Source organism: Sorex fumeus, unplaced genomic scaffold (genome assembly GCF_029834395.1).
Source record: "Sorex fumeus unplaced genomic scaffold, SorFum_2.1 ptg000022l, whole genome shotgun sequence".
Taxonomy (NCBI): domain Eukaryota; kingdom Metazoa; phylum Chordata; class Mammalia; order Eulipotyphla; family Soricidae; genus Sorex; species Sorex fumeus.
Window position 1 is genome coordinate 1,774,870 of NW_026606079.1, and position 25,257 is coordinate 1,800,126.

The window sequence follows — 25,257 nt, forward strand, 5'->3', positions numbered from 1 at the left end:
GCTCCCCAGGCCAGCCTGATGCTGCGAGACAGTGACCGCTTCGCTCCTGTGGGCCAGGGCCCCGCGGTCCACCTCCACCCGGGTCTCCCTGCAAGGTCGCTGCTCCCAGGTGCTCGTGGAAGCAGGTGGCGGGCTCAGGACAGATGTGCCAAGACACAGGCGAACTCTAACGATGCCGCTTTAATCAAAAGCGGCTCCCGCAGCGCACGCACCCGGGGGTGCCCGGCAGAGCTGCGGGCACCAGGCTCAGATCCAAGCGTGTCCATCCCGGCATCTGGGTCTTGGGCCACAGACGGAGACCACCGGAGCTCAGCCCCCGCGTCTGTGTCCAAAAGTGCATGAAAGGCCTAGAAGGAGGCGGTCCGAGGCGGGACTCAGCTGGGCCCCACTGTCCGCCGCTTCGGGGAGCAGCCCCGCCGAGGCCGCGCATAGGGCCGGCTCCGGGGGGGCCCCCCAGGCTGTGCTCGCCCTGCGGGGCCTCAGTGGTCGCCACCCTTCCTCTCTATGGCCGGCAGGCGGCACTGCCTCAGGCTGGCCTTCAGGTCCTTCTGCGGGTCCAGCTGTCAGAGAAAGGGGCGGCTCAGCGGGTGCCCGGGCCCCGGGGCCCACGGGGAGGCCAGCGAGGCGCTACCTTCTGGCTCGCGCCCACGCACTTGAGGGGCCTCAGCACCGCGACTCTCGCGCCGGCTCCGGGGCCCAGCATGGACGGCAGCGCCGGGCTGGAGAAGGACAGAGGCTTGCTGCCACCCGCGAGCTTCACGCAGGCGGCACCCGCACGCCGGCCACACTCCTCCTCGGGCTTGAGCGGCTGCTTCTCGGAACAAAACAGAGGGGAGTAGCACCCGCCGAGGCGGCAGTGGCGGCGGAGGCACCGCTCCGGACAGCAGCGACAACGGGGCGGAGGGCGGGAGACGCAGTCGGCCAGGCTGCCCGGGGGTCTCTGCACCCCACCCCTCCGCCACCTGAACCACACCCAGGGCCGGGCGGTCACAGGCTGGTGGCAGAGGGGCACAAGGACACCCATGAGCCGGGCTGCTCCTGTGCTCCGGGCTGGTGGGGCTGCGGCCCACGGTGCTTGGGGTGCAGACGCGGGGCTGCCTCTCCTGAAGCCCACCCACCCTGGGCAGGGGCGGGCAAGCAGCCCCCCAGCTTGGGGCATCCCCAGGCAGAACGCGCCCCCCGGCCCCGTGGCCACGGTCAGTACCTGCTTCCCGCTTTCCGGCGCCACCTGCCAGTCGGGGCCCAGGAGTCCCGAGGCCGCCCTCTCGCTGAAGAAGGCTCTTCTGTGGCTGCTCAAAGCTAGCTTCTCGGCTGTCCTGTGGAGGGACAGGCCCACTGTGGCCCCAGGTGGCTCCCCAACTCCACGGCCACCCAGGCGCTCCCATGAATCACAAGTTTTGGGGGCAGTAGCTCCCGCTCACACGCAGGAAAGGATGTGACCGCAATGTGCAGTAGCAGGCGTTCCCTCCCCCCGGGACACGCCTCACAGACCAGGCCCCCCAAAGTATCTCACCCCTCACACCAGGCCCCCCCAGCTCACCCCTCACACCCGCTGGCACCAAGTCCTGTCCACCTCTCCGCCCACGGGGCGCCCCCCGGGCCCTGCCCCCCCGCTCCTCAGGGGCTACCCAGAGGGCCTGGACCGCTGCGGGGCGCCCCCAGGCCCCGCCTACCTCTGCTCCTGGAAGTAGGGGTGCTTCAGCGCCTGGTGGGCCGTGACTCGATCCTCGGGATCGTAGGCCACCATTGCGTGCAGGAGGGAGAGGCAGTGAGGGGACAGACTGCCCGCCACTAGAGGAATTCCCGATCCCTTTTTAAAAGGAAAATCAAAACTCATAGCTCTCGACCTGTATTGAAAGCCCAATGACAGTCGGTCACCCCGTTACTCCAGCACCCACGTCCGTCGTGCCCCTCGGGGCTCCCTCCCCGGGCGGGCGGGCAGGCGGGGCGCTCACTGCTTGAACTTGCACAGAGTCTTCTCAGTGGGGGTGCCGAGGATCTCGTGGATCCTGGCGATCTGGTCGAGCTCGTTGGCACCAGGGAAGAGGGGCTGCAGGCTGGGGGAGGGGAGGCTGGCTGTGAGGCCGGACACGGGGACCAGCCCGGCCACGCCCATCGCCCAGGACTCCCCAAGGCCCCAGCCTCAGCGTTTCTCGACACTTGCACCCCGGAGGACTCTGGCGACAGCCCGGGCCGGGGATGGGCCGGAGACAGGCCAGGCCTGCGCGCACCTGCTGATCTCGTAGAAGACACAGCCCGCGCTCCACAGGTCCATCTTGTGCGTGTAGAAGCCGTCGGTGAGCAGGCACTCGGGTGCGCGGTACCAGCGCGTGGAGATGTACTCGGTGTACGGTTGCTGCGAGTACACGCTGCGGCACGAGCCGAAGTCCCCGAGCTTCAGCATGTCCTGCTGCGGGGACAGCGCCGGGCGGTCGGCGGCCACAGGAGCCCCGGCTGCCCCTCGCAGCCCCCCCGCCCCCAGCGTCGCCTGCTCTGCACTCGGGGGCCTTCCTGGTGGTGCGCGGGGGACCGTGTGGGGTGCCAGGAATGAGCCCGGCGGCCGCACGGCACACTGCCTCCTCCCCGCACCGGCCCTCCAGCCTGCAGACCCATCTGAAGGCACAGTGAACCTCGAACCAGGTTCGCCAGTGGCATCGACTGTAGGGCTGTCACAGGGATCGGAAACAACCAGTCACCGTGTCTGCAGCACAAGCCGGTGGATGGGGACCGTCAGGTGAGCACTGGGGACTCCAAAAGAGTCACGCCAGAAAGGTCCTTGCGCCGGTTCCAGTGACACGCTCCGTGGCTGCACGGCACAGCCAGCAGAGGGGCAAGACAGACCCCCAGGGGAGAAGGGGACACAGACTGTTGCAGAGGACAGAGCAGAGGGAGAGACGCCAGGCCCAGAGGGACATGCGTGAGTCAATCCCACGGGTAACAGAACATTACAGAAAGAGCCCGTAAAGGCCAGGGCCGGAGAGACAGGACAGCGGGGAGGGCGCCTGCCTCGCATGCAGCCTGCCTGCCGCAAGTGACATCAGCCCTGAGCGCCACTGCGTGTGACCCCTCCAAAATCAAAGATCCCGTTAAGGCAGCCAGGCCCAGCCTGGGGAGGACGGGCCACGGGCACAGGAGACCTCAGGCTGGTGCCAAGTGAGCAGCCCTGGTCCCGGGTTACAGCTCACGGGACACGAGTCCTGAGGGCACAGTGCGCTCCCGGCCTGCCCTGCCGCCTCTGCTCGAGGCTGTCCCATGTTGTCTCGTCCAGAGCTTTCACTAACAGAGCCATGTGCGGTCGGGGGACGGCTCAGTGCGCGTGGCAGGATGCCAGGTCTGATCCCTGGCAGTGCATACCCACCCGTCCCTGGCACTGCCAGGGGCGACCCCGAGCACCAAGCCAGGAGGAGCCCCTGAGGACCACCAGCTGTGGTGCCCAAACAAACAGCCAAGCAATCAGCTGGAAAACCCTAAAGAACTTTGCTGCAGGCTGGGGACAAGGCCAGTGACCTACTCCAGCGCTCTGGCATGGAGGAAGGTCAGCAAAAGGCGTCCAGTGTCTGAGACAGAGTCCTCATGGGAGCGTCCCCACGGGCGGGTGGCCGAGACACACACCACAGGGACTGCCAGCCCAGGGTCCACCCCGGCTCGCCAGGAGTAAGCCTGGGCACTGCTGGGTGGGCCCAAAAAACAACAAAATAAAGTCTATGTTCTTACCTTTATTAATATATTTTCTGGTTTTACATCCCTGTGAAATATTCCGTTTCTGCAGTCAACATAAAACGGTAGAATTAATGGTACCTCATGGCTTGGAATTCTTTACATCGTACTTTGAATGAATGTTAGTTCCTGTGATGGGCGGGAGCGTGGAGCCTTCCCCACAGCGTACCTGTGCATATGGTCCAGGGATTTACAGAGCTGGTACATGTAACGCATAATTCTTTTTTCTGGTAATGGGTGTCTTCTCCCTGTGCAGTGAAGCAAACAGCCAACATGTTCACCAGATCCCCTTCCGTGAAGTCAAGACTAAGTAAAGTAAAAGTAAAGGCCCTCCCGTTGATCATCGATTTACTCGAGCGGGCCCAGTAACGTCTCCATTGGAGACTTTGTTGTTACTGTGTCTGGCATATCGAATACTCTCGGTAGCTTGCCGGGCTCTCCGAGAGGGGCGGAGGAATCGAACTCGGGTCGGCCATGTTGGCTGTGTGCAAGGCAGACGCCCTACCCGCTGTGCTGTGTGAAAATCTAACTTTGGCCCAGGGAAGAAGCAAACAGACACTGTGGCCGCCAAGCGGGGGGCACCATCCACACACTGCCCATGGGCACCTCCGGTCTGAGAAGCCAACAGGAGCTGGGGGCTTGCAGGGGTGCATGGGCCCGCTAGCCGGGCTCCCCTGCAGGCACCATGTCCCAAGACGCCCCGATGCCACCAGGACTCTGCGATGCCGCCAGGATGCCCGGGCCTGTCCTGCAGCTGCACTTTAGGCGTGAAAGCGTTTTCTGCAGGACGGGCCGACTCACGGGCATGACAGAATACCGAGCCCAGCAGTCGCCGGCGACTCCACACAGTTCACGGTGGCTCCGGGCAGCAGACCAGAAGGGCCACGTGGGCGCAGGGCTGTCGGGAGCCGCCTCGGGACCAGCCCCGCGTGTGGAGGACACAAGCCCGACCTCAAGGCACTCGAGGCTCGAGGCCACCCCACTGCCACCACGCCCTGCCATCAGCAGCTCCAGAGCCCCGTGCCCCTCCCGGTGTCCTTCCAGGCCCCGTCCTAGGGGCGATCTGCCTGCCCCTGTGGCATCTGGGCGCGAGAAAGCGGACCTAGACACTAAGGCCAGCTGGGAGCCCCCGGGAGGAAGGACCCGGCTCCCAGTTTGCCCTGCCTGGCGGAGCAGGAGCACCTGGGACCCTGGAGTCCTCCCGCAGGGCTGACCCCGCTGTCCCCACCCACCTCAGACTTCAGAGTTCCTCCGTGCCTCCCCTGAGCCTGGCTGAAAGCAGAGGGACTCAGGGAGCACCAGGAACCTCCCAGTCTCTCCACCACCCCAGCTTCAGAGAAGTACGAGGGCCTGAGGAGGGCACAGTAACCCCAGCCATGTCCAGGCTGGCCCCAGAGTGCTCCTCAGGGGGGTCTCACCGAACAGTGCCATGAAGAATATTCTAGCGGGCCGGAGTGACAGTACAGCGGGAGGGCATTTGCCTCACACGCAGCCCACCCAGGTTCCATCCCTTGTATTCCATATGGCCCCCCAAGCACCGTCAAGAGCAATTCCTGGGGCTGGAGCAATAGCACAGCGGGGAGGGCGTTTGCCTTGCACATGGCCAACCCAAGCGCCTCCAGGGTGATTCCTGAGCGCAGAGCCAGGTGTGACCCAAAAAGAAAAAAAGAAAAAAAAAAAGAGAGCAATTCCTGAGTGCAGACTCAGGAGTTAACCCTGAGCATCCCTGGGTGTGGCCCAGAAAACAAAAAAAAAACGAGCCAAGGGGCTGGAGTGATAGTACGGCAGGTAGGGCATTTGCCTTAAATGCGGCCGACCTGAGTTCAATCCCCGGCATCCCATAAGGTCCCCCGAGCACCGCCGGGGGTGATCCCTGAGTGCAGAGCCAGGACAAACCCCTGAATGTCACCAGGTGTGACCCAAAAAGAATTTCATGCCCCTGGAAGCAAGCGTCAGAACTCTGAGACGTCAGCCCCCTGAGAAGCTGTTGCTGAAGAGAGATATCTGTGAGGCTCCGTGAGAAGCACATCAATGGCCGGGGCAGTGGGGCAGGTGGCCCCATCCAGAGCCCACCCAGAGCCCGTGCACCCAGACCCCCGTGGGCACAGAATCAAGCAGCCCCAAAGGAAGGAAGCACTGTGGTGCTTTACCGGCGAAGGCGCCTCTCGGTGAGCCACAGGGGTGGGGATGGGGCGTCTCCATGCTCTGGAGTGAGCCCTGGGCCCCTGCCAGGAGACAGCCAAGAGACCCGACGCCGGGGCCCTTGCCGGGGCCGCTCCCGGGGCCCCCCCGAGAAGCAGAACCATGAGGCTGCCTCCTCCATCCACGTGGGGCTGTCGGGCCCCTTGGTTGCTCTGGGCCCACCTGTGGCCGCCTCAGACATGGCTGTTCCCGCCTCCCGGCTGTTGCTGTCACAGCTGGGTGCCAGGTCCCAGAGCTCAGGCCTGACCCCCCTGGGGCCAGACATGGGGAGCGGAAGAAACGCCTCCCCCGCCCCGCCAGGAATCATCCATGTCCCCCCAAGGACCAGGAAAGTCTGGGCCCAAGCACTGGTGGTGGCGCTCCAGGCCTACCACCCTCAGGGGACCGTGAGGCACCGAAGCTTTCCCCAGGCCCCGGGGGGGGGGGGGGGGGGGGGCGGCACTTCCCTCAGCACCTGGGCCCACAGCTCTGCCCCGAGCTGACCTCCGAGTCCACAGCCCCCGCAGGAGCAGCCAGCGTCCACCCTCATCACGCAGGCCCAGGGGAGCAGCCAGTGTCCATCCTCGTCCTGCAGCCCTGGGAAGCCCAGTGTCCACCCTCGTCCTACAGAGGCTGTTTCCTGGGCAGGTTAAAGCCTTTGCTGACAGGTCACTCAGGGGGCAGCCCTCACGCTGCTGTCCAGCACCTGCGCCCTGGGTTCCTTTCTGGGGCATTCATTCACGGCCCACCTGAAATGCACAGCACAGCAGAGGCCAGAGGCCGGGCAGCTGCTATGCGGCCACCGTGGCCACCCCCAGGCCACAGCTTAGAGAGCGAGATCTGAGCAGGGCGCTGCCCGTGGGCCGAGAGTGGACGGGGCCTCTCCTTTAGCGCCACTCGGAGCTGAGAACAGCAGCAGGGCAGGGGCACGGGTCCCGGGCAGAGGCAGGACACGGGCCAGCGCCTCTCTGCAGCGGCCAGAGGGCCGGGCCCGCGAGGGGAAGGGACCAAGCAGGTGCCTGCATGGGGTCCACAGCGACTACAGGTCTCGGGGCACCAGCCACAAAGACGGGTCTCAGGGCCCGATTGTTCTACGTACCTCGGATTAGTTCATAAATATTCATGTCCATAAGTTCACATATTAGTGCAAGAGAACCGGATTTCCTGTCACTGAAGAAGAAAGCAGGTTTGTAAGAGGCTTTTTCCTTGTCTCCATGGAAAAAAAAAAACATCCAATCATTCATTTGTGAACATTTCTGGTAAACATGAGTATCCCACATCAGACAAAGAGCAACATGGACTAACTGAACACAGCCCAGGGCCCGGGGCTGAGAGATAGCACAGGGGGCAGGGCGTCTGCCCTGAAGCGGCCGATCAGAGTTTGATCCCCGGCAACCCATAGTGTCCCCCAAGCACTGCCAGGAGTAATTCCTGAGTGACCCCTGAGCACTGCCAGGTGTGACCCAAAAAAAGTAAAAAAAAAAAAAAAAAGCAGCGGCGGCCTGCATCACGTGAATGTCCATGTGATCCATACTGCAATTCCTCATAACGGTAAAGCCCCCTCCCACCACCCGAAGACTGACCCCTTGTTAGACACCTGACAAGGTCCACCAGCCCCTCAGCATCCTGGCGGGCGGGCAGGGGGTTGCAGCTGCAGGGCTGACCTCACCCTCTCTCGGGGTCTCTGGGGCCCAAGCAGGGGAGCTATGGCCCCGGCATGTGCTCTGCCCTGCGCCCACCTCTGCTGACAGCTGCCCGCCACACCAGCATCAGAAAGGCAGGAGCCTGCAGGGGTGCGGGGTGGGAGGTGCCAGCACCAGGGAAGGGGGTGAGGCGCAGGGAACGGGCAGTATTCCCAAAGGGCCGGCCAGAGAGGGGCTCCATGCCAGTCCTGGAGGTCAGCGAGAGTCCTGGCACCCAGTGGGAGCTTCCACGGCCCCAGAGCCCACAAATGGGCTCCTTGGCCACAGAGCACACGGCTGCCCTGCTGCCGGTCTCCTCCAGAGGCAGGGGGGCTGAGAGGTGGGAAGGGGGGAGAGGGGGTTGGGCCACAGCACGCTGGGGAGGCACTGGCCTCGCCCTTAGCCAACCCGGGTTCGATCCCCAGCATCCCGTATGGCCCCCAAGCACCATCAGGAGTGACCCCTGCGTGCAAAGCCAGGAGTGAGCCCTGCGCACCCCCAGGGGAGGCCCGGACACAGGAAAGAGAGAGCGAGAACGGAGGAGAAGAGGCGTTAAGGTGCTCGCCTCACGCAGGCCGGCCCTGATCTCCACCCCAGCACCCCCCTCCCCGGGTTCCCCAAGTCCTGCCGGGAGTGACTCCTGAGCACAGAGCCAGGAGTAACCTGAGCACTGGCAGCTGAGGGTCAAACTCCCCGCCAGAAAAGACCAAGGCCGAGTCTCTCAGGCACGGAAAGGCCTGAGCCCGCGCATACTCACAAGACCACCTCGTGCAGCGTGAGGATGTTGGGGTGCGGGTTCAGGCGCCTCAGAGCTTGGATCTCGCGCAGGTTGTTCACTTGCTCGATGCTGGTGTGCAGTAAACACAAGGGCGGCAGAGAACGGTCAGCTTCAGGTCGGGGCCAGGAAGTCACGATTCACCCTCCAGGGCCCAGTGGGGCGTGGCGCTGCCCACAGACTCCAGAGAGGGGACGCCTGCCCGGCCGTGCCCCTGCAGCAGGGACCCAGGGTTCGCAGCGCACTCCCCCCCAGTGTGACACTTCTGTCCTGAGCAGGGTGTGCATGGTCCCCCATGCTGAAAAGCAAGATGGCAGCCTGCGGGGGGCGCCTGCACTCCCCTCCCTGTCCAGCCGGCACCCCCTCAGTGTCCAGGTGGCCGGGTGGGGGCCACAGCAGCAGGCACAGCCTGACTGACCTTCATGGGGCTCCACACACCCCACTGTCAGGACCCAGGACCGGGCTGCCCCCAGAGGTCCCCACGACAGCCTCCAAGGTGGAGTCCCCGGGCCAGGGTCCCTCTGGGAAACGCACACACGGGGTTTCGTGTCGAAAGCGCCTGAGAGAGGCCTCGGACAAGAAAGGGCCCACACCCTACCGGGTGGACAGCACCCATCTTCACTAGGGCACCACTGAGCCATCACCATCCCTACTGCCAGACCCACCCCCCAGGACTCAGCACCCCTAGTTGGGGGTCCGGGTCAGGCCTCCCAGGCTTTCTGTAGGGACCCACCAGGGGCGGCAGCAGCCCCACTGGCACAGCCTGGAAACGCCTGTTCTAGGCCCAGGTCACCCAGGGCTCACGTCACCTACACAGGCAGGCAGCCCCAGCTTGTCCACTTCCTGTGAGACGCATGAGCCCCCCTGGATTGTGGTCCCTGCTTGGGGACAGGGTCTCTGCCGCCAGATGCCCAGGAGTGAGCACCGTGACGAGCACTAGGCCCACGGAGGGGACGGGAAGGCGCTGGCCTCGACATAGCTGACTGGGGAGTGACCCCGAGTGCAGAGCCAGGGCTGAGCCCCAAAAGCAATGAGTGACCCGGGCGCCAGGGAAAGGGTGCAATGTGCCCAGTGCTGGCCGCACCCCCAAACTTGATTCCCAGCACTGCAGGGTCCCCAAGCACTGAACCAGTGACCCCCTCCCCCATCAAACAAAAATAACCAAGGAAAAGCAACCAGGGGCCAGAGCGATAGTACAGCAGGAAGGGCCCTGGCCTTGCAGACGGCCAACCTGGGTTTGATCCTCGCTCACCAGAGGCGATTCCTGAGCGTACAGCCAGGAGGGAGCCCTGAGCATCACCGGATGTGACCCCCAAACCAAACCAAACCCAAGACAAGAAAAAGCAAACAAACAGAGCCAGAACTAGAGACAGCACAGCCAGAGAGCAAAGGTGCCAAAGACATGCCCAGAGTTGCGGCAGACACCAGATACTGGCCTCGCTCTGTGAGGGCAGCACCTGCCCCTTCACTCAGACCCCGGCCACGAGCCACGGGCACTGTGTCCAGAGTCCGGCAGTGACAGCCTCCACGAACCCAGGCCACTGGCGGCAGACAGAGCCCCACGGTGTCACCACTGAACGGCCGCGGCAGGGCTGTGGGTGCAGCTGGACAGCCAAGGCCCTGGCAGCCCCCTGGAGCAGGCCCTGGGCCCCGGGAGATGCGGCAGTCCTAGGAGAGGGCAGAGGAAAAGCCCTGAAGACAGCGGCCTGAAGGCAGGTGGGAGCTGAGAAGGGGCGCGAAGGCGTTTTCTCTGTTGGCTAGAATGTTCCGGCACAGTTGAGGCGGTGGGGGGGGGGGATTTCCTGCCCATTCACGCCGCAGAGAACTGCACAGCCCTCTGTGAGTCGGGCAGCGGGGCCACCCTGAGCAGGAATCACAGACAGACCCAGTGAGTGGGGGGCGGGCACCGCGGGGAGGGGGGCAGTGTCCACGCGGGGCAGAGGTCAGCGAGGAGCGTGAGGGTGGGCTGCTCTCCCCGCACCGATATGCTGCCTCGCCCAGATGCCGCTTGGAGCTGAGAGACAGTTAATTAAGCAATTAATCTCTCACTCCTTTCGGTTGGGGGCGCCCTGGGGCTGCTCGGGGCTCTTCCCGTCTCAGCTCAGGGATGACTCCTGGAGCTCAGGGCGGCACCATACGTGGTGCCAGGGGTCAAACTGGGTGCGCTGGTGCAAGGAGCGCCCTGCTGCTCCGTCTCCTATACCAAGTGGGGGACAACCGTCTACACCCCAACACAGGCCTCCGCTGACCCCCAGGAGAGAAGGGGTCACGTCCCCACCCCCAGCGCTTCCAGTGTGCAGCTCCCACGTCGGGGTTGGCACACACAAACCAGAGCTTCCGCCCTCTGTCCCATGACCCGCAGCCGTCCCACTCCATGCGCTGGGCTGCCTCGTCCCCTCCGGTGGCTGCCCCAGTCATGTGACCGCTGAGAATGGACCTGCCGGTTCTCCAGGGACCATGCCAAAACCCAGGTCCTCCCCGAAAACCCACTGCTCCAAGCCCCTGGCCCTCTTCCGCCACGCGGACCCCGGGTCAGCTCGGAGGCAGCACACAGTCAGAGCACACGGCTGTCGGGAGAGGGCTGCCCCGAGCCCCAGTCTGCTGGACAGCGCCCACCCAACTGGGCCCAGACCCGGGCTTCCAGAACACCTACCTTTCAAAATGTTGCTTCATCTGTTTACAAGCATAGAAGTTCCCGTCTCTCAGGCTCTGCACCTTCATGACTTCAGAAAACGTTCCCTCTCCTATTTTGCCAATTGCTTTATAGTCTGCAGAGAGGAATGGGAGGGAGAAGGCTGTCCACGCGCACCTGCTGCCTTCGACCGGAACCCCCCAGAGATGTACTGGAGAAAGTGCCTTCCTGTGCCCGGGGAGGGGCAGGCAGAGCCCAGCCAGGAGGGCAGAGGCCCGTGGCCAAGCGGCTGGTGGGAAAACCAGGGGTGTGGAAGAAAATGTGCCCAGCCCGCGGGGCCCTTCCGGGTACTTGGGGGCACAGCTGAGAAAGAGGGATTCCCCGGCCCTCGGCCTGCTCAGGAATCTCCGACCTGGGACACCCACGCGGCACACCCCAGCAGGACCGAGCAGGAAAGGAGTGGGGAGGCACACGCCGAAGCCACTGGCTGAGACGGCCCAGGCACCCCACAAACAAGCCAGAGGCCGCGGAAAGGCGGAAATTATCTGAAATTAAAATGGGCCTGGCCACCTCAGTAAGTCCTCGGACAGTGACTTCAGAAACACCACTGTGAGACGCAGAAATTATCGCAAACTGACTTGGGTTGATCTAACGTTCCGTAATTCCATTTGCTGTCATGTGGCAACAAGCAGTATGAAGCTGGTTTCCTGGGGCCTGCAAGGGGCAGCTGGGTGATGGGTGGGCAACTCGGGGACACCGTGGCGGGAAGGACACACTGGTGGTGGGCTATTGGTGTAGCTGGAACATTTAAGGCCTGAAACAAATGTCTTATAAACAAGTTGATAAGAGGCCGGAGCGACAGCACAGCAGGGAGGGTGTTTGCCTTGCACGTGGCTGACCCGGGTTCGATTCCCAGCATCCCATAGGGTCCCCCAAGCACCACCAGGAGTAATTCCTGAGTGTAGAACCAGGAGTAAGCCCTGTGCAACGCCGGGTGTGATCCAAAAAGCAAAAAAAAAAAAAGGCCCACGTCTCTCGACATACACGTGGAAAGGAGGGCACACACACATGCGGGGAATGGACAGCACCGCCTGCCTCTAGCTGGGGCAGGTCTACAAGGCCAAAGTGAGAGAGCAAGTACTTGAGCATCACTCCCCCAAAACTGAAGCCTGCCGCCGTGGGCCTCCAGCGGGGACAGAGGGACAGTCCTGACAGGCTCCTCACTAAACTATCTAAGCTGCAGGAGACGGAGAGGTAGACCCAAGCACAGGCTTAGGGGAGGCCTGGGTCCTGCTGCGAGGAGTCCCAGGAGCACTGCCCGCAGAGTCCCCAGGCACCGCTGGGGGTGGCCCCAGAACAAAACAAACCAGCTGGAGAGCAGCTGCAGCTAATTAGGAGGTAGCAATAAACACGTCCGACCTGAGTACTAATCTGCAAAATATGCCTGAGTTCTCAAAAAATGATACTGTGTGGGGCTGGAGTGACAGCATAGCGGGGAGGGCGTTTGCCTTGCACGCAGCCGACCCAGGTTCGATTCCCAGCACCCCATATGGTCCCCTGAGCACCGCCAGGAATGATTCCTCAGTGCAGAGCCAGGAGTGACCCCTGAGCATCGCCAAGTGTGACCCCCAAAAAGAAAAAAAATGACATTGTGAAAGACACGAGAGGCAGGAGACTGAGCCAGAACAACAGTCTGAGGGACAGGCAAGATGCAATTTGTGGTTTTTGGTTGGATCCTGGGGAAAAAAATAACAAACCTCCAGCAGAACTTATGGAGGTAAATAGGGAAAGGATCAATAGACTGTACGAGATAATGCGGACACAAGAGTTATCTCGTCCCGTCTGTCTGAGACTACAGAGGCCAATGTCCTTGGCTTAAGCAGTGAAATGTCATGATGTCAACTCTCTAAAGGGCAGCGCAAACAAACCCATCATTTGGAGAGAGGAAAGCTGGAAGGCAGGCAGGAAGCAGACAAAATGATCTTAAAGATAAAAAAGGACAGAGAAGGGAGTGGAAGACAGTCTAGAAATGACCTGCCCTGCACACACGCAACCTGGCTCAATCCTCAGCATCACATATGGTTCCCTGAACACAACGGATCCCTGAGCACAGAACCAGGAGAAAGCCCTGAGCACCACTGGGTGTGGCCCCAAAAATAAACTGGAAGAAACAGAGCAAAAGAAAAAAGTGTACCCACTGTAAGTACAGGTTAGAAGTGAAGTTAAAAATACAGTTCTGCGGGGCTGGAGCCATAGCACAGCGGGTAGGGCGTTTGCCTTGCACGTGGCAGACCCGGGTTCGATTCCCAGCATCCCATATGGTTTCCTGAGCACCGCCAGGGGTAATTCCTGAGTGCAGAGCCAGGAGTAACCCCTGTGGATCGCCAGGTGTGACCTAAAAAAGCAAAAAAATAAAAAAGGTACAGTTTTGCAGGCCTGTATTCAAACTACAGCTCTGGGTAAAGGTAAGGTAAAGGCCCTCCCGTTGATCGTCGATTTGCTCGAGCGGGCCCAGTAACGTCTCCATTGGAGACTTCGTTGTTACTGTGTCTGGCATATCGAATACGTCACGGGGAGCTTGCCAGGCTCTGCCGTGCGGGCGAGATACTCTCGGTAGCTTGCCGGGCTCTCCGAGAGGGGCGGAGGAATCGAACTCGGGTCGGCCATGTTGGCTGCGTGCAAGGCAAACGCCCTACCGCTGTGCTATTCACTCCAGCCCTTACAGCTCTGGGTACATGGGTGAAAAAGATAAACACAGAAACATGTTCTCACAGAAATAAATGTCTTGCAAAGGTTGAATATGAAGTCTTTGTTACACCACGGCTGCCACACAGAATTATCAACTGACAATTAGGCCACAACATAAACTACACTACTCCTACAAAATTTAAACTTTCCACAGCACCTCTGGCTCATGACCGCAAAATGACAATTGTGCAGAGCCAGTACAACGATGTTTAAAATGACCCAGGGGGAGGCTGGAGAGAGAGCACAGCGGGTAGGGCCTTTGCCTTGCACGCGGCCGACCTGGGTTTGATTCCCAGCATCCCATATGGTCCCCTGAGCACTGCCAGGAGTGATTCCTGAGTGCAGAGCCAGGAGTAAACCCTGTGCATCGCCGGGTGTGACCCAAAAAGCAAAATAAATAAATTAATTAATTAAATAAAATGACCCAGGGCTGCGGAGACAGGACAGGGGATAGGACACTGGCCTTGCACGTAGTGGGCCCAGGTTCTGCCCTGGCGTCACAGGGGGCCCACAGAGCACAGGGGGCCCAGGAGTGAACACTGGGTGCAGAGCCAGTGGTAACTGCACTGGGGTCATGGTGAATTCTGCACCCCTTCTGTCGGTTTCCCAAGGTGCCTACACCCTCCACAGCTTTCAGCAACACTCCCCTTTTTTTGTGTTTGGGCCACAGCCCGCTCGCGCAGGGCTTACTCCTGGCTCTGTGCTCAGGGATCACTCCCGGACCCTCTGGGATGCGGAGGATCCAGATCCAAGGGCCGGCTGTGCGCAACCGCCTCTCCTCTGAGCCCCGCCGGAAGCTGCCCCCAGACCCTCCAGGGAAAGCGCGGGAGAGGCGCACGTGGGCGCGGGGAGGACGGTCCACCCGCATCGGCCTCGGCCCCCAGCGGCGAGCGCACTGGCCCCCGGTACGAAGCCCACGGACCCCCGATAAGAAGCCCACGGACCCCCGATAAGAAGCCCACGGACCCCCGACAGGAGCCCACGGCCCGTCCCCTCTGGACCCGCGCGGGGGAAAGCAGCCGCGACACTAAGTCAAGCCCGGCCGCCGCCCCCGCCCCCGGCCCGGACCCCGCAGCAGCCGCCCAGGCCCCGACCCGGACCCGGACCCCGACCCCGATCCCGACCCGGGCCCCGGACCCCGGGCCCCGCCCCCACCCCGCCCCCGGACCCGCCCCCGGACCCGCCGCAGCCGCCCAGGCCCCGCCCCCGCCCCCGCGACCTGGACCCCCGCCGCAGCCGCCCACTCACTCTTCATCCTGGCCGCGGACGCCGGCCAAGCCCCTCGAGACACCGTCGGAGGAACTCGGCACGAAGGGCGGCCCCGGCTCCCACTCGCCCGGGTACGGACCCGCACTAGGGCCTCCGCGGGGGTCCCTGGATGAGAGCGTTAGGACCGGCCGCCATGTTGTATCCCGTCGCCTAGCAACCGCCGCCGCCGGCGCGTGCGCAAAACGCCCGCCGCCTCCGCGCGTGCGCAATGGGGCGCGGCTCCGGGCCCGGTTGCTAAGCAACCGACGCTCCGCTCGTGGGAAGCGATTCTTCCGGGGCTGCGGGCGGAACTCGCCCGGCGGTGCTCGGGGCTTCCTCGGGGCTCCGCGCTCAGGTGGACCCGGGACCATCTGCGGTGCCTGGGGCGAATCGGGGCCGCTGTCCCGGCTCCCCGGCCGTGTTCTTACGGGAGCCCGTGGGTGACAGGCCCCTGCAGTTTAAATGGGGCCTGATGCAAAATCACTGCAGCGCTCCGCGTGCACACGAACCTGCGTGCACGCAGCGACAATCCCGGGGACGGAGACGGCATTCGGGACAGGAGTGGATGGGAACCAGGCCAGGTTTCGTTTCTTTACTGTTCACAGTCCCTCTCCCTTTTCCACCTGGGCCGAGACTGAGCGCTCCTGCTGCTGCTGGGAGCGTTCGTCGAGCTTTTTAAGCCCAGAAGGGGCCTCTCCCCACCCACAAATGCCCCTCATTTGCATCGTGTCTCTCCAGCCTTCAGCCAGAACCTACCTCCTCTGCACCCCTCCCCAGCCAGGGCTGGACCCTCTACCAGGACTGGGCCTCCCGCACTTCCCTCCTCCTCAGCCTTTGTAACCACCTTTACTTCATTTCACTATTCCCACAGGCAGACTCTGAGGCGATCGCCAGTGCTTTCATTGTCAACATTGCCTCTAAGTTCCCATGAACAGCTACCAGGAATTTCCAAAGTGGAGCTGCTGAATCAAAGAGAATATGTTTTTTTTAATTTTTTTATTTATCTTTTTTTTTTTTTTTTTTTTTTTTTTTGCTTTTTGGGTCACACCCGGCAATACACAGGGGTTACTCCTGGCTCTGCACTCAGGAATTACTCCCAGCGATGCTCGGGGGACCATATGGGGTGCTGGGAATCGAACCTGGGTCGACTGCGTGCAAGGCAAATGCCCTCCCCACTGTGCTATCACTCCAGCCCCTATTTTTTTTAAATTGAATCACCATGAGATAGTTACAAAGCTTTCATGATTGAAATTCAGCTGTACAATGATCAAACACCCACCCCTCCACCAATGCACACTTTCCACCACCAGTGTTCCCAGTATACCCCCATCCCAGTCCTCACCCTGTCTCCATGGCAGGCAGTTTCCCCAATGCTCTCTCTCTACTTTTAGGCATTATGTTTTGCTCGAATTTTCCCACCAGCATAAAGAGAACATGTTTTGAGCTGGGTTTTTGTTTTGGGTTTTTACTGAGGTGTCGTGGTTTATAACAGTCTGATCTTACTACTTCCACACATCTCAGTGCAGTCCCTCCATCATTACTCAAGGACCCCACCTCCCCCCCCTTTTTTTCACCTTTAAAAGGAGTCCAACGTGACATACCAGAGCCAGAGAGATAGTACAAGAAGTAAGGTGCTTGCCTCGCACACACTCAATCCGAGTTCCATCTCCAGCACCACCAAGGAGCACTCTTGAGCACTCCTGATGCTCAGGAGTAAGCCCTGAGCACCATTGGTTGTGGCCCCAAAACTAAAACCCAACAAACAGGGGCCAGAGCTATAGGATAGCGGGGAGGGTGTTTGCCTTGCATGTAGCTGACCCAGGTTCGATCCCGGGCACCCCATATGGCCCCCTGAGCACTGCCAGGAGTAATTCCTGCGTGCAGAACCAGGAGTAACCCCTGAGCATCACCAGGTGCCACCCAAAAAGAAAAAATACAAAAACAATAACACAAATCACGTGCCATAGAGTACAGGGGTAAGGCCCTTCCCTTGCCAGCAACTGACTCAAGTTCAATCCTTGGCACCACGTATGGTGCTCCGAGCACCACCAGGAGTGATCTCTGAATAGTGCAGCGTGGGGCCCCCAACCAGAATAAAAGACAAGGGCTGGAGCAATAGCACAGTGGGTAGGGCGTTTCCCTTGCACGCGGCTGACCCGGGTTCGATTCCCAGCATCCCATTGTTAGGACAGGAGAGTCTTGGACTGGGCCAAGGACAATGGAGATAGTAAAGTTTCTACTCAGGCCTCCACTATCTGCTTGTTCCAGGAGGAAAGTACAGGCCCCTGAGCTATGGCCATATAAGGGTATAAGCTAACTTCATAAAAGACCTTGTGGTTGATTATCCTCGCCCTTGGACCCGGATATCACATGAAGCCTGGAGCGGACACTTACGTAAATTGTGACCTTCAAATCTGCTGTAACGGCTAGTATAGGTCTATAAATGTTCCCTTCTGAAGAAGCTCGGGGTCTTGCCTAACCTACTGGGCCTGCGTGTCGGTGGGACGGCTTAACCGTGGCTACAACTCAATAAACTGTCTGCTTGCGGATTGCATTCCTGTGTGGCCCTTGCTGGCGGTCGGAGATTAAGAGCCGTGCCCTAACACCATATGGTCCCCTGAGCACCGCCAGGGGTAATTCCTGAGCACAGAGCCAGGAGTAACCCCTGTGCGTCGCCGGGTGTGACCCAAAAACAGAAAAAAAAAAGAATAAAAGACAAAAAAAATACATATATATTTTTTCAAGTATTAACTCTACTTGTGCCTATTTAGGCTAATTATTTTTGTCCTTGGGCCCAACCAGCAGAGTTTAGGGCCTACTCCTGGCTTGGATGTTGAGAGACCATGCAGTACCAACACAGAACCCAGGAAGAATCCCGATCTCCTGGATGCAAAGCACGTGCTCTGCCCTCGGAGTCTCCCAGCCCTCATCAGTGACTTCAAAAAAGAAAATCTTACTGTGCAGTTTCCAACTAACTTGTGCATCTGTTATTTTTCTCTCTTGATGTTACGTGTTCTTTTCCTATACATCCCAAGTTATGTGTAATTGCCAAAATTGTATTGTGCACAATCATTTATTATGTGTGTTATATTTTTAAACACAGAGAGCCCGGCAAGCTACCAAGAGTATCCCACCCCCACAGCAGAGCCTGGCAAGCTCCCTGTGTCGTATTCGATATGCCAAAAACAGTAACAATAACAGGTCTCATTCCCCTGACCCTGAAAGAGCCTCCAATATGGCAGCATTGGGAAGGACGAGTAAGGAGAGGCTGCTAAAAATCTCAGGACTGGGACGAATGGAGACATTACTGGTACCTGCTCAAGCAAATCAATGAACAACGGGATGACAGTGATACAGTGATATTTTAAAATTATTCCTGTCATCAATTTTTAGAAATATGTCACAAAGTACTACTTTCTCTGTTGACTAAAGGCAAGACAAAGCCTTCGAAAGCCAACGCCGGGCGAAGCCTGGGCGTCTAGTGCAGGCACAAAGCGCAGGTTCAATCCAGCCTGGAGCTTGGAAGCCCCGGGTTCAATCCCAGGCTCTGCACGTTCCCCCAGCACTGTGCCAGGCACCCACTGCTGGTGTATTCTAGACAGACAATAAAACAACAAAAAGTGGGAGTGCAGTGTCGGGGCGCTTGCCTTGCACGCTGCTGACCCCAGGTGTAGCCCCCAACCGAGCACTGCCGTGTATGGCTTGAAATCACCCTCCAAACCATCTATTAGTGTAAATGGTGGCAGGAGGCACCTCCACAGGCCGAAAACCTCTGCACACGGGTCCCCGGCTCCCCGCTAGAAGACCAGCCGCACACACTTGCTCTCCACCCCTGCACTGTCGGCTGGGCGCAAAAGAAATATTGGTGGTAAGTTGTACAATTGTTACTGAAATGATTTTTTTTCTTTTTTCTTTTCTTTTTTTTTTTTTTTTTTTTTTTGCCTTTTGGGTCACACCCAGCGATGCTCAGGGTCACTCCTGGTTTTGCACTCAGGAATCACTCCTGGCAGTGCTCGGGGGACCATGTGGGATGCTGAGAATCGAACCCGAGTCGGCCGCGTGCAAGCAAACGCCCTACCCGCTGTGCTATTGCTCCAGCCCCTGAAATGATTTTAAAATGCAAATTACTTTAAGGTCATCTCCAGGGGGAAAAAATGACTTTTTTATTTTGTTCTCTTTTGGAACACAACAGGGCAGTACTCGGGGCTACTCCTGGCTCTGTGCTCAGGGGTCACTGGTGCTGGTGCTCTCAGGAAGCCAGGCCTCCTACAGACCAGGGAAGGAGCCCGTCCCCGTCCCCACATGCCCGCACTCCTGGCTCTGAATGCCCAGGCCCACTCCAGTCCTGCTACAAGGATAACCCAGATGGTCCGCTCGCCCAGCACCTCTGGTGACACCGAGCACAGCTGCATTAGGTCCTGACCCACCGGGAGAGGAGGACGTGACCCCGTGATGGGACTGCAGAGCTTGTGCTGTCCAGGAGAACGCAGAGGCTGGGGACAGGTCCCCGCTCTGACAGCAGGGCTGCTGGGGCCACTCTGCGTGAGTCCACTGATAGCAAGTGTCCAGAAAGAGTCAAACCCTCAAGGAAAAAGCAAAGTGATTTGGCAAAGTGCTCACAAAGGCCTAAAGACGGGCGGGAGGATGACTGAGGAGGGGGTGTCTTTGCTGTGGCGTGTATGAAATGAGGGCATGGGGAGTCACATATTCCATCAGAGCATTTTCCAGAAGAGCAAACTGTTGGCGCAGATGCTGCCGAGTGAGCTCAGATGGCGCCCGCGTCTCCCCTCCTGAGATGGGGACTTTCACGCTTTCATGCCTAATGCTGGGGTGTGTGTAGGGCTCTCTCCGCCCTTGGAGAAGCCCGGGTTCTCTCTTGCACGTCACTCTCCTCTCTCTCTTACTTTCTCTTCCTCCTTCCCTTCAAAAACCTCCAAATAAAATCTGTTTTACTTGACTGCTCGTCAACTCCTGAAATTCTTTTCTGCAAGGCGAGACAAGAACCCAGTAACCCTGGGTCCCGGGTGGCAGAGGCGGATGGGGAGAAAGTGACCGTCTCTCTCCTCCCGCTTCACATACACCACACATGGGGTCCACCGACATCAAGGAGAGCGGGGAGAGAGGGAAGAGAAGAGACGAGGGCGGGCGGGAGAGGCAGGGGGAAAAAAATGAACTGTTTGGGGGCCAGAGAGCTAGAAAGCAGGTAGGGTGCGTGGGATTGACCCAGATTTGATCCCTGGACCCCAAAGGGTCCCCTGAGCATGGCCAGGAGTGAGTCCTGAGCATAAAGCCAAGAGCAAGCCCTGAGCACCACTGGGTATGGCCCCCAAATCACTAACACTGTATCACTGTCATCCCATTGTTCATCAATTTACTTGAGCAGGCGCCAGTAATGTCTCCATTCGCACCAGCCCTGAGATTTTAGCAACCTCTCCTTACTCGTCTTTCCCAACGCTGCCATATTGGAGGCTCTTTCAGCGTCAGGGGAATGAGGCCTGTTATTGTTACTGTTTTTGGCATATTGAATATGCCACAGGTAGCTTGCCAGGCTACCCGTGGGGCCCAAAAATAAAAACCAAAATGAGTAAACACACACACACACACACACACACACACACACACAAAGTCTGGAGCTGGGGAGATGATGCCAAAGGACTGCAGAAAAGCTTTTATTCCTCCCCACCCAAGGAATGTGTTACTGCCCACCCCACCCCACCTCCTGCCCCGAGCTGGAGCTGCGCACAGAGATGCTCAGGGCCCGTGTGGGCGGGGCCAGGGATCGAACCCAGGTAGCCAGCCGCCTCACATGCTACTTACTCCCTAGCCCCTGGAACACAAATTTTGTATGTAGGAGGCTTAGGTTCAATCCCAGGCACCACATGGTCCCCCCAATACTACTTTTATTTTTTTTACTTTGTGGGTCACACCCGGCGATGCACAGGGGTTACTCCTGGCTCTGCACTCAGGAGTTACTCCTGGCAGTGCTCAGGGGACCATATGGGATGCTGGGAATCGAACCCGGGTTGGCCGCATGCAAGGCAAACGCCCTACCCACTGTGCTATCGCTCCAGCCCCGGTCCTCCCAGTACTTCTGAGAGGGACCCCTGAGCAAACAGCTGGGAGTGGGTCCTGAGCACTGCTGGGCGTAGCCCCCAAATAATAAGCAAAACAAATGCTGCTGGGAAACTCCCCTCAGAACCATGAACCAAAGCAGACGGGGCTCAGGGCGCGGGCTCTGTGCAGTGACCAAGACTCCACGCCCAGCACCCCGAGGAAGAAAGGAAAGTGAGCCGTGCAGAAGAGTCAGCCTTGCCCGCCTACAGCTGTGTGGCCTGCCACTGTATGCCCTGGTGACAGGAAGGACAGAGCAGACTCGCCCTGCACCCCGGCGCCAGCAGTCAGGCGCCTGGCACCTGTGGGAAGCTGGGCATCGAGCCTCTGGCACGCGGAGCCTCCCCGCCACAGCCTGTCGGATTAGCGGTTTCTCCCTTCCCGTCTCAGCTCGGCCCTCATTTCCCGTGTCAGGCCGCCAGCTTGTAATGCACTCGCGCCGCGAAGGGGAACATGACAAACAGGATTCCTGAACTTCGGAGGGACAGGAACGCATGCGTCAAGCCCCCCGCGGAGGGAGGAGCACTGTCGGAAACGCACTCCAGGAAGGAGCCAAGGGGGGCTCGGAACAGCTCCAAAAAGAAGAAAATGTCACTGGCAGTGCTCAGGGCTTGCTCGTGGCTCTGCAATCAGGATCACTCCTGGCAAAGCGCAGGACACAGGGAATCAAACCTGGGTCAGCTGCATGCACAGAGACAGCTGTATGGACAACTCAGTTCCTCCTCCTCCTCCTCCTCCTCCTCCTCCTCCTCCTCCTCCTCCTCCTCCTCCTCCTTCTCCTCCTCCTCCTCCTCCTCCTCCTCCTCCTCCTCCTCCTCCATTTTTTATTAATTGGAGTGATAGCATAGTGGGTAGGGCGTTTGCCTTGCACGCAGCCAACCCGGGTTCGATTCCCAGCATCCCATATGGTCCACCAAGCATTGTCAGGAATAATTCCTGAGTGCAGAGCCAGGAGTAACCCCTGTGCATTGCTGGGTGTGACCCAAAAAGCCAAAAAAATTAAATAATTTTTTATTAGTGAATCACTGTGAGGTACAGTTACAGACTTACAAACTTTCGTGCTTGCATTTCAGTCATACAGTGATCAAGTACCCATCCCTCCACCGGTGCCCATTTTCCACCACCAATGTCCCCAAACCAGACAGGGCTCAGGGCACGGGCTCTGTGCAGTGACCAGGCTCCACGCCCAGCACCCCAAAGAAGAAAGGAAAGTGAGCTGTGCCTGGGGCTCCCATCTGCTGGGGTGTGCCCCAGGCTTTATCCCCTGGGCCCTTGGGCTTTGGGCTATGCCCTGGGCTCAGTCCCCTGGCCCCCTGGGCTGTGCAACTTCAGCCTGCCACTTCTGCCTCTCGTGTCTGTTGTGATGGCTGATGTCTCGCAGCAATGTTGATTTAGAAAAAACTTGTGGCTGAAGACAGGTCTGCTGTGGTAGGCTGGGAAGTCTGGCCAGAATGAAGGCCTGGGATGATCCCTAGCACCAAAAAGAAAAAAGAAAAATACAATAAATCTACATGCTCTAAGGAAAGGGCTGGAGCGATAGCACAGCGGGTAGGGCGTTTGCCTTGCACGCAGCCCACATGGCCGACCCGAGTTCGATTCCTCCGCCCCTCTCGGAGAGCCCGGCAAGCTACCGAGAGTATTCGATATGCCAGACACAGTAACAACAAAGTCTCCAATGGAGACGTTACTGGGCCCGCTCGAGCAAATCGATGATCAACGGGAGGGCCTTTACCCCCTTTACGGGGCTCTGAGGAAGGGCATGCTTTTTTTTTTTTTTGCGGGTGTGCAGAAAAAAGTTCTTTTGGGGAAGCACCTAGCTGTGCTCAGGGCTTCCTTCCTGTTCTACATTCAGGGATCACTCCTGGTGGGCTCGGGGGGAAGTATTGGGTACCACTGATGTAGGCAGGTAGACAGGGAAAGACCCTCGGCAAGGAAACTTAGGTCAACAAAACTTTTGGGAAGGAAAGTTCTAAGGTTGATCCACCCCATGGATACAGAAAACAGACCTGAATAAGACCTTCAGCAGCGGACTCTGAGGAGATTGAACCCCTCCCCATGAAGTTCCTCAAACCCTCGGACCTCTCCCTTAATCTGATTAACTTTAGTGATTCTGCCTCGAGAAGACTCCAGATCAAGACAACCTGAGAAGAGCCTACAAAAGTCACATTGATAACAAAATAGGAGACTAACACCCAATAATAGCCGAGATAAGTACCAGGAGGATTACTCCATGGCTTTGAGACCAGCCGCACACACTAGGGGGAAAGGCAGCTCAAATAGAGAAGGGAGCACTAAATAAAGGGTGCTGGGAGGTTCCTCCCAGGATGGGATATGCGTGATGAGAGTAGACTATAGACCGAAAATGATTGCCACTCGATGTCTCTTTTGCAAACCACAGCACTCAAAAGGAGAGAGATGACAAAAGGGAATGCCCTACAACAGAGGCAGGGTGGGATGGGGGGGATGGGGGTGGGAGGGATACTGGGATCAGTGGTGGTGGAGAATGGGCACTGGTAGAGAGATGGGTATTCGATCATCGTATGACTGAAACCCAAGCACAAAAATTTGTAAGTCTACAACTGTACCTCATGATGTTTCACTAATAAAAATTAAAAAATCAATAACTAAAATAAAATAATAAATAAATAAATAAATAAAAGCCACTTTGAACAAAGAAAGTGTGAGCACATGCTGCCCGAGCCCATGTGCTGCTTGTGCCCACGTGGCCGAGCACATGTGTCGCCTGCGTCTCCCCTCTTGAGACGGGGACTTTCATGCTCTCCTGCCTTATGCTGGGGTGTGTATAAGGGCTCTCTCTGCCCTTGGAGAAGCCCGTGTTCTCTCTTGACTGCTTTTCTCTCTGTCTCTCTGTCTCTGTCTCTCTCTCTCACATTCTCTCCCCCTCCACACTTTCAAAAAAAACTCCAAATAAAATCTGTTTTGGGGCGGGCTGGAGCGATAGCACAGTGGGTAGCGTGTTTGCCTTGCACGCAGCCAACATGGCTGATACAAGTTCGATTCCCAGCATCCCATATGGTCCCCTGAGCACCGCCAGGAGTGATTCCTGAGTGTATGAGTCCAGGAGTAACCCCTGAGCATCGCCGGGTGTGACCCAAAAAAGCAACAACAACAACAAAAAAATCTGTTTTGGGGCTGGACCGATAGCACAATGAGTAGGGTATTCATTCGCCTTGCATGCAGCTGACCCGGGTTCAATTCCCAGCATTCCATATGGTCCCCTGAGCTCTGCCAGGAGTAACCCCTGTGCAATGCTGGGTGTGACCCCCCAAAAAGAGAAAATCTGTTTTACTTCACTGCTTGTCTACTGAAACTCTTTTCAAGAGACCCAGTAACCCTGGGTCCACCTGTCCCAGGTGGCAGAGGCAAATGGAGAGAAAGTGAATGTCTTTCTCGCTTCTCAACTCACGCGAGCCATCCGTGGGGTCCACCTCCATCACCAGGGGTTGAATTCCCTGAATTATTGCTCTGACCCCAGGAAGGGCACTTTTTTTTTTTTTGCTTTTTGGGTCACACCTGGCAATGCACAGGGGTTACTCCTGGCAGTGCTTGGGGGACCATATGGGATTCTGGGAATCGAACCCAGGTCAGACGCGTGCAAGGCAAATGCCCTACCCACTGTGCTATCCCTCCAGCCCCAAGGAAAGACACTTTTTAAAGTCCCTGGAACCAAATGATTTGTTGCCACAGATTAGAGGCAGCTGCAACTGTTTCTCTTCCTTCCTCACCATCTAACTGCACTGAGCCTAGAACTGTCTACTCCGTGGTGCTTTGCCCCTGACGCTGCCCCTTTTCCCGAGCTGGTCAGCCTCAGTCCTGAAGCTTCCCAGCAGGTGAGCTGAGTACACACTGCACGTGGAGGGGGCCCCGGGTTCACCTCGCCAGTACCAGCACTGGATCCAGCTCCGTGCAGCTCCCGGGAGGACTCTCAGCCGGGAGTCTTCACCCACCATGCTGGCAGTTATCCCCTCACCATCCATGTGGACCCAAAACAAAGTTAGAAAAGTAGAGGTAGTCCAAGCAAACTGTTCAGGAGAATACCAAAAGCCAGGGGCTGGAGAGATAGTACAGTGGGTAGAGTTCTTGCCCTGCATAAGGCCAACGTGAGTTCGATCCTCAGCATCCCATATGGTCTCCTGGCCACA

General features: G+C 58.6%; 1 protein-coding gene across 2 annotated transcripts; it reads right to left on the reverse strand.

The window, feature by feature from the left end:
* Positions 1–431: 431 nt before the first annotated feature.
* On the reverse strand, positions 432–15,144 carry MOK (MOK protein kinase). Of its 2 annotated transcripts, none has more exons than XM_056113726.1 (12): positions 14,984–15,144; positions 11,009–11,123; positions 8,338–8,427; positions 6,998–7,068; positions 3,887–3,965; positions 3,715–3,763; positions 2,232–2,407; positions 1,956–2,057; positions 1,674–1,847; positions 1,205–1,316; positions 632–811; positions 432–560 (listed from the first exon to the last, which is right to left on the reverse strand). In XM_056113726.1, exons 1-12 carry the CDS (start codon positions 14,988–14,990, stop codon positions 480–482), a joined length of 1,236 nt encoding a protein of 411 aa, XP_055969701.1. In that variant the 5' UTR covers positions 14,991–15,144; the 3' UTR covers positions 432–479. The 2 variants fall into 2 exon arrangements, with proteins under 2 accessions (XP_055969701.1, XP_055969700.1); XM_056113725.1 differs by having other exon boundaries at positions 2,232–2,410.
* Positions 15,145–25,257: the final 10,113 nt, after the last annotated feature.